This window comes from Pipra filicauda, unplaced genomic scaffold (genome assembly GCF_003945595.2).
Source record: "Pipra filicauda isolate LSUMZ 115617 unplaced genomic scaffold, ASM394559v2 scaffold16_size7369187_pilon, whole genome shotgun sequence".
NCBI lineage: Eukaryota > Metazoa > Chordata > Aves > Passeriformes > Pipridae > Pipra > Pipra filicauda.
The window spans coordinates 2,906,373-2,917,278 of record NW_024104207.1 but is presented as its reverse complement, the minus strand read 5'-3'; the positions used below and the strand labels follow the sequence as shown (position 1 = coordinate 2,917,278).

General features: G+C 47.9%; 1 protein-coding gene across 1 annotated transcript; it reads left to right on the top strand.

Annotated features, from left to right (window-relative positions):
- The first annotated feature begins 385 nt into the window (after positions 1–385).
- Positions 386–9,015, top strand: DLL1 (delta like canonical Notch ligand 1). The gene is made up of 11 exons (XM_027721436.2): positions 386–751; positions 992–1,303; positions 1,646–1,706; positions 1,967–2,224; positions 4,626–4,686; positions 5,157–5,287; positions 5,433–5,602; positions 5,741–5,957; positions 6,952–7,744; positions 7,861–7,975; positions 8,338–9,015. The coding sequence occupies exons 1-11, from the start codon at positions 692–694 to the stop codon at positions 8,341–8,343; spliced, it is 2,184 nt and encodes a 727-aa protein (XP_027577237.1). The 5' UTR covers positions 386–691; the 3' UTR covers positions 8,344–9,015.
- Positions 9,016–10,906: the final 1,891 nt, after the last annotated feature.

Here is a 10,906-nt window from a genome sequence, read left to right as displayed (position 1 = left end):
AACAAAAGTAAACCCACAACAAGGAAAGAGAACTTCGCTTCCTTTGAAAAAAAAAAAAAAAAAAGAAAAAAAGAAAAGAAAAGAAGGGGTTCAAGGCTCCGACGTGACCTACCCGCCGCCGCTGCTGTTTGACACCCACCAGCCCCGACGTGCGCAGGGCGAGCGCGACCGCGCAGAGCCGCTCCCGCATCGCACCGCACCGGGAATTATCGCCGCTGCCTCCGCCGCTGCCTCTGCAGGGATTTCCAGATCGCCAATTTTTAATCTTCCTTGGGAAGTCTTTTCTCTGCCTCTGTTGGGAATTAAGTTGCTTTTACTTTATTATTTTTATTTTTTCTTCCTGGAGAAAAGGAGGAGCATCGTGGATTGCGAAAGAAAAAGAGTTTAACAGATTAATCTTAGCTCTTTTTTAAAAATATTTTTTGTCCTCTTTTCCTTTCTTTTTCTTTTGCCACCCGAAAGATCTGTCAGTTGCCGACAGGCTACACCTGGAGGTATCGACAGAGAGGAAAAAAAAGTCAGAGACACTCCTGAAAGAAGGAGACCGTGACACTAACTCTTCCAACTCTGCTGGGGCAGGCGGCTTTGGCCGCTGTGTTTTTTCCCTTACTCCGAGAGACACTTTCCCCTTTTCTCTCTGACGAGAAGTCAAGGGGGAGGAAAGCGAGGGCACCAGAGCTGCACCTCCAAAATGGGAGGTCGGTTCCTGCTGACGCTCGTCCTCCTCTCGGTGCTGCTGAGCCGCTGCCAGGTAAGTGCCCGCGGGGTGGAGGACAGAAATGCTTGCACCGGGGAGGGATCCCTGCACCGGGGGATTCATACACCGGGAGGTCCCGCGGGTGTGCCGGGGACTGTCGCTGTCTGTTGCAGCCGGGAGAAACGGGGAGGGGCATGGGACTCCAGTCCCTCCGCTGCTCGGCCGGTCAGGGTCGGGGTCGGGCGGGGGACTGAGCTGCTCGGCGGGCTGACGGCCGCTGTTACTGCCCCGCAGGTCGGCTCCTCCGGGGTCTTCGAGCTGAAGCTGCAGGAGTTTGTCAATAAGAAGGGGCTGCTCAGCAACCGCAACTGCTGCCGCGGGGGCGGCCCCGGCGCCGGCGGGCTCCAGCAGTGCGACTGCAAGACCTTCTTCCGCGTCTGCCTCAAGCACTACCAGGCCAGCGTCTCCCCCGAGCCACCCTGCACCTACGGTAGCGCCATCACCCCTGTCCTCGGCGCCAACTCCTTCAGCGTTCCCGATGGCGCGGGCGGCGCCGACCCTGCCTTCAGCAACCCCATCCGCTTCCCCTTCGGCTTCACCTGGCCTGTAAGTCGGGGGAGATGTGGGAGGGGGTGGCACACATCCGTCCCATCCCGTCCCATCCCGTCCCGTCCCATCCCATCCCGTCCCATCCCATCCCATCCCATCCCATCCCATCCCATCCCATCCCATCCCATCCCATCCCATCCCATCCCATCCCATCCCATCCCACGTGCCTGGCCACCCCAGCTGGGAAAGTGTCTTTCCAAGGGGCTACCAATCCCTTTGAAGTGTCAGGGTAGGAGAGAGAAAACGATTGATAACTCCCGGGGACTGGTGGTGTTGCCCCTTGGGCCTACCTGCTCTCATGCTCTCCTGGTGGGTTGTTTCTGTTCCTTCCTTCCACAGGGCACCTTCTCGCTCATCATTGAGGCTCTGCATACGGACTCACCTGATGACCTCACAACAGGTAAGTGTCCCAAAACACACTTTTCCCCAGAAAAATCCCAGCCCTGCAGCCCTACTTGGCCCCTCTCTCTGCAGTGTGCAGCACATTCTCCTCTTTGGTAGACCATGGCAAGAGAGGTCAACCTGTTGGCGTGCAGCCAATGTCATCCTGACTCTGCAGTTCCCCTCCCATCAGACAACCTCATTTGAGTGTCTTCCTATGCCCCTGCCTGCTTTGGGCTCCCTAATCATTCCTCTCATCTCCTCTCCGCTTTCACACAGAAAACCCCGAGCGCCTCATCAGCCGCCTGGCCACCCAGAGACACTTGGCAGTGGGCGAAGAGTGGTCCCAGGACCTGCACAGCAGTGGCCGCACTGACCTCAAGTACTCCTATCGCTTTGTGTGCGACGAGCACTACTACGGAGAAGGCTGCTCTGTCTTCTGCCGCCCCCGGGATGATGCCTTTGGTCACTTCACTTGTGGAGAACGTGGCGAGAAAGTCTGCAACCCGGGCTGGAAAGGCCAGTACTGCACTGAGCGTGAGTATCCACTTTCTTGTCTCCTTGGGTGCCAGTTGCAGCAGTGTCCCCTGAGCTCTTGGGGTTGGCAGAGAGAGGATGTTTCTCTTAACTTCAGGCCCCCAGGCCTCCCAGGAGAGGGAGAATCAAGCAATGGTTGTTGAAGTCTGGTTCTGTGCACAGGCCTTACCAGTGTGGGGCATGGGAGATCCTCAGCATTGCCCCTTTTCAAGCCAAAAAAATGTTGGTGTCAACATTACACTCTTGCTCATTTGCTTTAGCCCGGATAACAAAATGTTCAGCAGTTGCTTGAGGGTTTATTAAAATATATCAGGACTACTTTTAATACTTGTCCACCCCTTCAACCATGTGACTTTGATATGACCATCTGCGGGGTACACGGCTTCAGGGGAGGGAGGTAGGCTTTGACAATATCCATATGTCAGGCTTATTGGTAGGCTTGTTACAGACTGATCTTTGTATTGAGAAAAATATTGGGAGGTCCAAGATGATTCCTGTGGCTTCTAGACTGTACATTTGTCTTTTGGGGTACTCATATGCTGCCACTAACAGAGATGGTTGCAACCAACAAAAACATTCAACTTCTTCTCCATCTCTCTTCTCTGCCATTGCCGTGATCGTTGCTACTAATAAAGTAGTGAGGGACAGGAAACATACACCTGAGCTTGAAGTTTTTGAGGAATGTGGTGTGTTGATACAGAAGGAAAATCTGGGACAGTAGGCAGGTCCCAGAGAGGATAGTCAGGGATGTCAGATTCTTTCAGGTTGTACAAGATTACCGCCCTTTGTAGATACACAGAGGCGTACACCCAAATGTGCACACAGAGCTCCTGCTGCAGCTTGCGATGGCATTCTCTGTTTGTGTGTATACGTGGATCTGAAATATGCTGGCAGATGACATACTGGGCGAGTGCTCCTCTCCAGTCATCAAAGGGCCAGGCAAGAAGGGAGAAAACAGTTTTACAGGCTGTAAAGCAGCCACTCAGTTTTCTTGTCTTTTTGTTTCTGTTTAAACGCACCTACACTGTGGTATGGAACAATCCCAGATTGATTTTTCACACCATTAGTGACTGCTAGGATGCTTTTAGCAGTTCATGGTACAATGTTGCACAATAAACAGCAGGCAGAGGGGCTGCATTTCCTTTGATAGTGTTTTAAATGGGAGCTCCAACCTTTCCCAGGATCAAAAGTGCCCAGCCCAGTTGTGTCAAGGGGTGGGGGAAAAGGAAGCATTTTGATAATGAGCTCTTGGGGCTGTCAGCACATTCAGATGCCTCTACACCTCTGCTATTCCCATAGCAAAGCAGAAGGCTGTCCATCTTTCTTGACTCATTATGTACACTCTTCTCTGTTTTCCCTCTCAGAAAAAAACAGATTATAACACCGACGCAACCATACTAGCAGGGGAGATGTGTTTATGTGTGCATGCAAAAAGAATGTTTTGCCGTTAGTGAGTGGAGCAGCCAGTTGCAGATTGCTTCCCGTTGCCTTGCCCCTAGCTCCATTCTTTCCAACTTGGAGGCGATCTGATTATCAGCGCCGATCCTTTCTTTCTTTTTCTTCCCCCCCTCCCCGCCTTTCCCCTCGCATGCCATTGTCTCCGGCTGGCTTTGTTGAATTAAAACTTTGCAGTGCCTGCTTAATGAGTTCCATAACCAGGCGAAGTAATGAGCAGAAGTCCCTTTTTTCCCTTCTCTCATCCTCCCTCCCGCTGGCTCGCTTACCTCTTTTACCAGGGCTGCACCCACCCGCCCGCCCCTTTTCGGAGTGGGCCGGAGGGGGGAAGGAGGGAGGAAGAACTTTAGACTTATTTATTTGAATAAGAAAAAAAAAGTTTTTTTTTCAGCGAAATCACGCGCGTGCCATAGATTAGCTGTGGGCAGGGATAGGCTGCCCGGTCGCCGGCCGACGGCCCCATTGGCTCCGGGACCGGGGTATTGTTGCAGTGGGGCAGCTGCTGGGAGAGAATAGACAATAGAGCAGCTGTCTTGCACTGGCACCCTGCACACCAGCTGTCCACTCTTATCTGCACACACACTTTCGGGGGATATTAAGAGGTGGAGCTGTGTGCATAGAATTGGAAAAAAGGACTTCTGACCCTCACTGGGAAGGGAAGGGGGGTGAGGGGCTGTGGGGAAGGGAGCAATTGTGAGCCCTCTTTTGTCTGTGTGCAACTGTATTAAGAAGAATGCTCATCCCCGGTAATAAGTAAAGTGCCCAGTTACGGGGCGAGATCAATACTCCTGCAGACTCCAGAGATTAATTCAGCTGTGCTTAACTGCCCCGACCTAGTAAAAGGGACTCGCTCCCCACCCACAAGGTGCTCTCCTAATCAGACTTGTAAAAGAGAGTTGTTTTGGCACCAGTGCTGATGTCTTTCCTTGCTTGGTTTTGTTTACAGCAATTTGTTTGCCTGGATGTGATGAGCAACACGGATTTTGTGACAAACCTGGAGAATGCAAGTAAGTTTTTTGCTCCCCTCCTGCCTTCTTCTTTGTCTTTTAATGTTGATGCTCTGGTGTTAAGTAAGCCACTGAACACTTGAACGGTCAGTTTAAAGACCTTTCTTCATATTAAATGGAAATCTGAGAAATCCAGGTGATGGCAGATCAAAGTATAATTCTAGAAGTCAAACATCAGTACTATTAATAATAACCTAATGAGTTTACAGTGCCTAAGGTTTAGCTGTTTGTTATTAGAGTAAACAAATTAACTATCTGGAACCATGGTCTATCTTAGGAAGTGGAAGAAATAGCTGGGACCAATGAAAGCTGATGCTACGATTGGACTTGGTGACTTTCCTTGATGAAGGATCACTGAGGGCTTTTAGGAAACTTGATCCCTGACATCAGTGTGTTTGCAGAGTTTGTGATAGGGTTTCCAACTGTGAGAAGTCTAAATCTGACCAGACTTTGTTGTCGTTTTTTTTCAGATGCAGAGTGGGTTGGCAGGGGCGATATTGTGATGAGTGCATCCGATACCCAGGCTGCCTCCATGGTACGTGTCAGCAGCCCTGGCAGTGCAATTGCCAGGAAGGCTGGGGTGGCCTTTTCTGCAATCAAGGTGAGTTCTCAGTCCTTCCCTCAGTGTCTGTTTTAAAACCCAGAAAGCCAGTGGCTATTTCCAACTCACCCACCCTGTGCTAGCCCTGCAAAGTAGAAAGTATCTTGACTACTTTCTTTAAAAAAAAAAAAAAAATCTTTTTCAGACCTGAACTACTGCACCCATCACAAGCCCTGCAAGAATGGTGCCACTTGCACCAACACTGGTCAGGGGAGCTACACTTGTTCTTGCCGCCCTGGGTACACAGGCTCCAATTGTGAGATTGAAATCAATGAATGTGACGCCAACCCTTGCAAGAATGGTGGAAGCTGTACTGTAAGTTTGAGTAGTTTGTGTCACCTGAAACTCCAAGAGAGGAGTTAATGGCAGTCTTACTAATTTTCAAAATCCCTTTTTGGATTTCAGAGCAACTTCAGATAAATATTTTGATAATTTCTCATTTCCTCCCCCCAGGATCTCGAGAACAGCTATTCCTGTACTTGCCCCCCAGGCTTTTATGGGAAAAACTGTGAGCTGAGTGCAATGACTTGTGCTGACGGACCATGCTTCAATGGGGGGCGATGCACTGATAACCCTGATGGGGGTTACAGCTGCCGCTGCCCACTGGGTTATTCTGGGTTCAACTGTGAAAAGAAAATCGATTACTGCAGTTCCAGCCCTTGTGCTAATGGTAAGGCCAAACATGCTACAGTAGTCTTCTGAAAGGAGACCATACTTTGAGTATGGATTTACTTTGGCTTCTGTTCTGAAATTCGTAACAAGGCCGATCAATCATAGAATCATAGAATGTTTGGAAGAGACTTTAAAGAACATCTAGTTCCAAACCCCTGCCATGAGCAAGGACACCTTTCACTAGACCAGGTTGTTCATAGCCTCATCCAGCCCGGCCTTGAACACTTCCAGGGATGGGACATCAACCACTTCTCTGGGCAAGTTGCTCCAGTGCCTCACCACCTTTATAGTAAAGAATTTTTTCCTAATATCTAATCTAAACCTGCTCTCTCTCAGGTTAAAGCCATTCCCCCTTGTCCTATCACTATATGCTCTTGTAAAAAGATCCTTGTCATGTCAGTAGTTGACTTGGTGGAGGGTCTGTACTAAGAAAGCAGTGGTGTGGTTTGGGCCACTGCTGCAGATTGCATTTTCTCAAGGGATGGCTGTGGCCGGGTAACTTGGCCTGAAGCTTCATGCATGAAGACGTGGAAGATTATACTTGCAAATGTTTCGCTAAGAGTCTTTGAGGTCTGTGGATGCAAATGCCAAACTAGTGCTAAATTTTATTATTTGTAATGTGGTAACAGTAATCTCCCTGTTTTGATTAAACTAGTGAAGACTTTCTTTACTATAGTCCTCCTCATTCACTGACACTCAAACTCTGTAACATGAGACTGTGGTGTTAACGTGACCTGGACCAGCTTTGTTGTCCAAAACAAAGTGAAATATTAAAAAAGGAATAGGACTGAGAATGAAAAATAAATCTGCAAAAGAATCTTTCTTAAACAAATGTACTTTTTGTGGTAGATCAGATTTGGCAAAGTTTGAGCTAACTCTCAAAGAGAAAGTTTTCCTCAGCTGACTGTGACAGTTGCCCTGAAAGAGCAAGGGGGAGGCTGTTGCGTCTGGCTGCCCACCACTCAGTGCTCGTCCCCCTTGATGTCTTGCAGGAGCCCAGTGTGTCGATCTGGGGAACTCCTATATATGCCAGTGCCAGGCTGGCTTCACTGGGAGACACTGTGATGATAACGTGGATGACTGCGCCTCCTTTCCCTGCGTCAATGGAGGGACCTGCCAGGATGGCGTCAATGACTATTCCTGCACCTGCCCCCCGGGATACAATGGGAAGAACTGCAGCACCCCGGTGAGCAGATGCGAGCACAACCCTTGCCACAATGGGGCCACCTGCCATGAAAGAAACAACCGCTATGTCTGTGAGTGTGCCCGGGGGTACGGCGGGCTCAACTGCCAATTTTTGCTCCCTGAGCCACCTCAGGGACCGGTCATCGTTGACTTCACTGAGAAGTACACGGAAGGCCAGAACTCCCAGTTCCCCTGGATTGCCGTCTGCGCTGGAATTATTCTCGTTCTTATGCTGCTGCTGGGGTGTGCTGCTGTGGTCGTCTGCATCAGGCTCAGAGTGCAGAAGAGGCACCACCAGCCTGATGCCTGCAGGAGTGAGACTGAGACCATGAATAACCTGGCGAACTGCCAGCGCGAGAAGGACATTTCCATAAGTGTAATTGGTGCCACTCAGATTAAAAACACAAATAAGAAAGTAGACTTTCACAGCGATAACTCTGATAAAAATGGCTACAAAGTCAGATACCCATCAGTGGATTACAATTTGGTGCATGAACTCAAGAATGAGGACTCTGTTAAGGAGGAGCACAGCAAATGTGAAGCCAAGTGTGAAATGTATGATTCAGAAGCAGAGGAGAAAAGTGCAGTACAACTAAAGAGGTATCTCACATCTGAGCACGGGGTGCAGCTTGACTTTGATGGGGGGTGTGTATTTCTCATGGGTAGCGTTACTCAACAGCCATCTGACCTGTTTTTATTCTTTTTGTCTTCAATAGTGATTCTTCTGAAAGAAAGCGACCAGATTCAGTATATTCCACTTCAAAGGACACAAAATACCAGTCAGTGTATGTCATATCAGAAGAGAAAGATGAGTGCATTATAGCAACTGAGGTTAGTATACTGCCTGGTGGTTGGAACAGTAGAGAAAAGTCTTGGTTCACAACTGTCATCCAACACATGTCAGGGCAGCTAAAATTTTTCATGGTGCCATAGTGGTTTGTACCTGTTGAAATCCAGCCAGCTTGAGTTTGCCATGCTGTGGATGTTGTAAAGACAAGCTCAGTGACTTGCTGTTGTGGATGTTGTGGGTTTGACAAGTTTTGTAGATGAGGGTACAACGACAGTGTGGTTGTTGTCTGCTGACCTACCTCTTGGTGTGCTTCATTCAGAGTTCTGTCCCTCTGCAACCTTACAAATCTCTTTGTGCTTTTCCTTAACCTCTCCCAATCTCTGCTTGTGTTTTCTCTTGCCAGGTGTAAAACAGAGGTGATATGGCAAAATGGTTGTTCAGAACAATTTCAGAGGAGACGTGCCCCAATGAATGCTGCTGAAAGAGGAATGGGAGATAGATTCCTTCACTGACTGCTGCTGAGAAACTAAATTCAGGCTTGAGCTGGTTCTCTACTGAAGTTAGCAAAGTGACTGCAAAGTAAAGAAACAAGATGGACACCAGGCAAGGGTCTGTGTTCAAGGATTACTGTTGCACTGCCTTTTATGAATTTTATCATTGCACTATGGTCAGTTGCTTTTCTATATATATTTAAATGAATGGACTTACTTACTACATAAGAAGCATGCACTGCCTGAAGTGTATATTTTGGATTATCATGAGCCAGTCTTTTCTTGGATTAGAGACACAAACACTGCCTTTATTGTCTTTTTTGATACTAAAATGTGTTTTTACTAGGTGAGAAAAAGTGTGTTATTTTTTTTAATCTGTAAAAATATTTTCATGATAATTGTAAAGCTTGAGTATTTTGTGATGTTCATTTTTTTATAATTTAAATTTTTGGTAAATATGTACAAAGGCACTTCGGGTCTATGTGACTATATTTTTTTGTATATAAATGTATTTATGGAATATTGTGCAAATGTTATTTGATTTTTTTTTACCGTTTTGTTAATGAAGAAATTCATTTTTAAAATATTTTTCCAAAATAAATATTATTAATGATAAACAGAGTGCCGTGTTTATTCGATAACCAGTGATGAACTGACTGAATTTTGCAACCAGGCATATGACAGGCTTCTGTGGACTCACAGGTGCATTGGGTAGGACTGAAACCTATTACAAAGGCTGGGAAACAACTTGTGTGTAGACCCTATTCTTTTCCCTCCTAACCTTCTGAACTATTAACCCCATGGTTCTGCTCACTCTTACCCCAAAGACAAATGTCAAAACCTTGAGTAATGTTTGCTCAGTTATGTTGAGCTATATGTGTATATAAATGCATATGGCATCACTTCTTGAGGAGGAGCAAGAGTCAAATGCACTCCATTGCAATCCAGATATAGGGCTTGTCATGACTCAACTCTTCATTTCTTGCAACCTCAAACACTTGTTTGGAGTCCAGGGGAGTTTGGGACACACCAGTGAGGGCCCCTAGTTCAGGTCCTTGATGCGCACCCATGGGATGTGAGCTCTCTCAGTCATCCCTTCCAGGGAGTGGTACTTCCCTCTCCAGGAAAGAATGGCAATGAATCGACTGGTAGCCACAACTTTGCTTGCTATGGTACCTGTCTGAAGTATTAGTTGCATCTTTGGTTTCTGCTTTGCTCCTGGTGCCAGTTGCCTTCATAGTAGGACAGTGTGACCCCATCTCCCTGAATGTTCAGGCAATTTCCTCAGTTTAGTTTGCCTTAACTAAGTTGCTTTCATGTTATGCTGCATGTTAATCAGCAGAGGCCAATAATTTTATTTCTCTGTATTTCCTCTTCTTCTCAAGCTTTATGGAGCAGGCTCCTCTCTTACGATGTACTGCACTTTGCACAGTCAGTGCCACGGTCTCAGCTGGGCCCTCTTAATGCTGTAGAAATAGCAGTAATGGATGGAAGGCCATTGGTGGTTGAGTATCTCTGTAACGTCAGGTCTTTTGTGCTACAGCAAGTACTACTTTAAGATAGTGTCAGGTAAAGGTTTGGAAAAGCACGCAGCTTCTTGCTTTTGTGAAGAGGTACATCACTGGCATCCACCTATCTTTGTTTAAAAATAAAACAGCTTTGGAAAGCTCGGTTTGTCCAAATGTGCTATTTATCAGCAGTGCTGAGCTTGGAGAGTGAGCGAAAATGTACTGTGGGCAACGGGAAAGGCATGGTTCCACCCTTCTGAAGCACATTCTGAAATGATGGGCACACAGATGAGCCCAATGGCTTCTTCCTTTTCTGTCTTGAGCAGGGTTGGGGCTACTGTCACATGCAAGATTTATTTCTTCTACGTCCCCCAAACCTGACTGGGTGTGTATACGGGGCTCTTGATGAGCAGAGAAGGTTGAGGTATGCAATTTGGAGCACTGAATCCACACTCCTCGCCTTTTGTATCTGGGCCTTCCTGGGATACAAAATGGATGATTCTGGGCAGGGGGTGGAAGTTGTGCATGTCTTTACTTGAGAGAGAGGGTAGCAGATGCAGGTGCAGAGCCATGTGTGCAGGTGGTGTACACTGTGGGCTGGGGGTAGTGATGGGGCTGTGCTCACTCCAGGACGGGACCTCTGCTGCCAAAGAATGGCAGGAACCTCCTGGTCAGCAGGGTCTCCGAAAGGCATCCTCTATCTAAAATGAGAGGAGAGCCTGCCTGGGGAGTCCATTGAGCTGGGACAGCTGAGAATTCAGGGCCTGATCCAAAGCCCATTAAATTAATGGAAAGGCTCCAGCGAACTGCAGGGACACATGGCACCGTGCCCCCCCTGACACAGCACATCTCTGTCTCTCCCCAGGGAAGCTGCATGTACTGATGCAGCGTGTGCCCCCAAGGGTGGGGAATATGAAAGCCTGTGGCTGGCCTAACCAGGTCTGCCCCCTGGGCAACTCATTCCTCTGGTGCC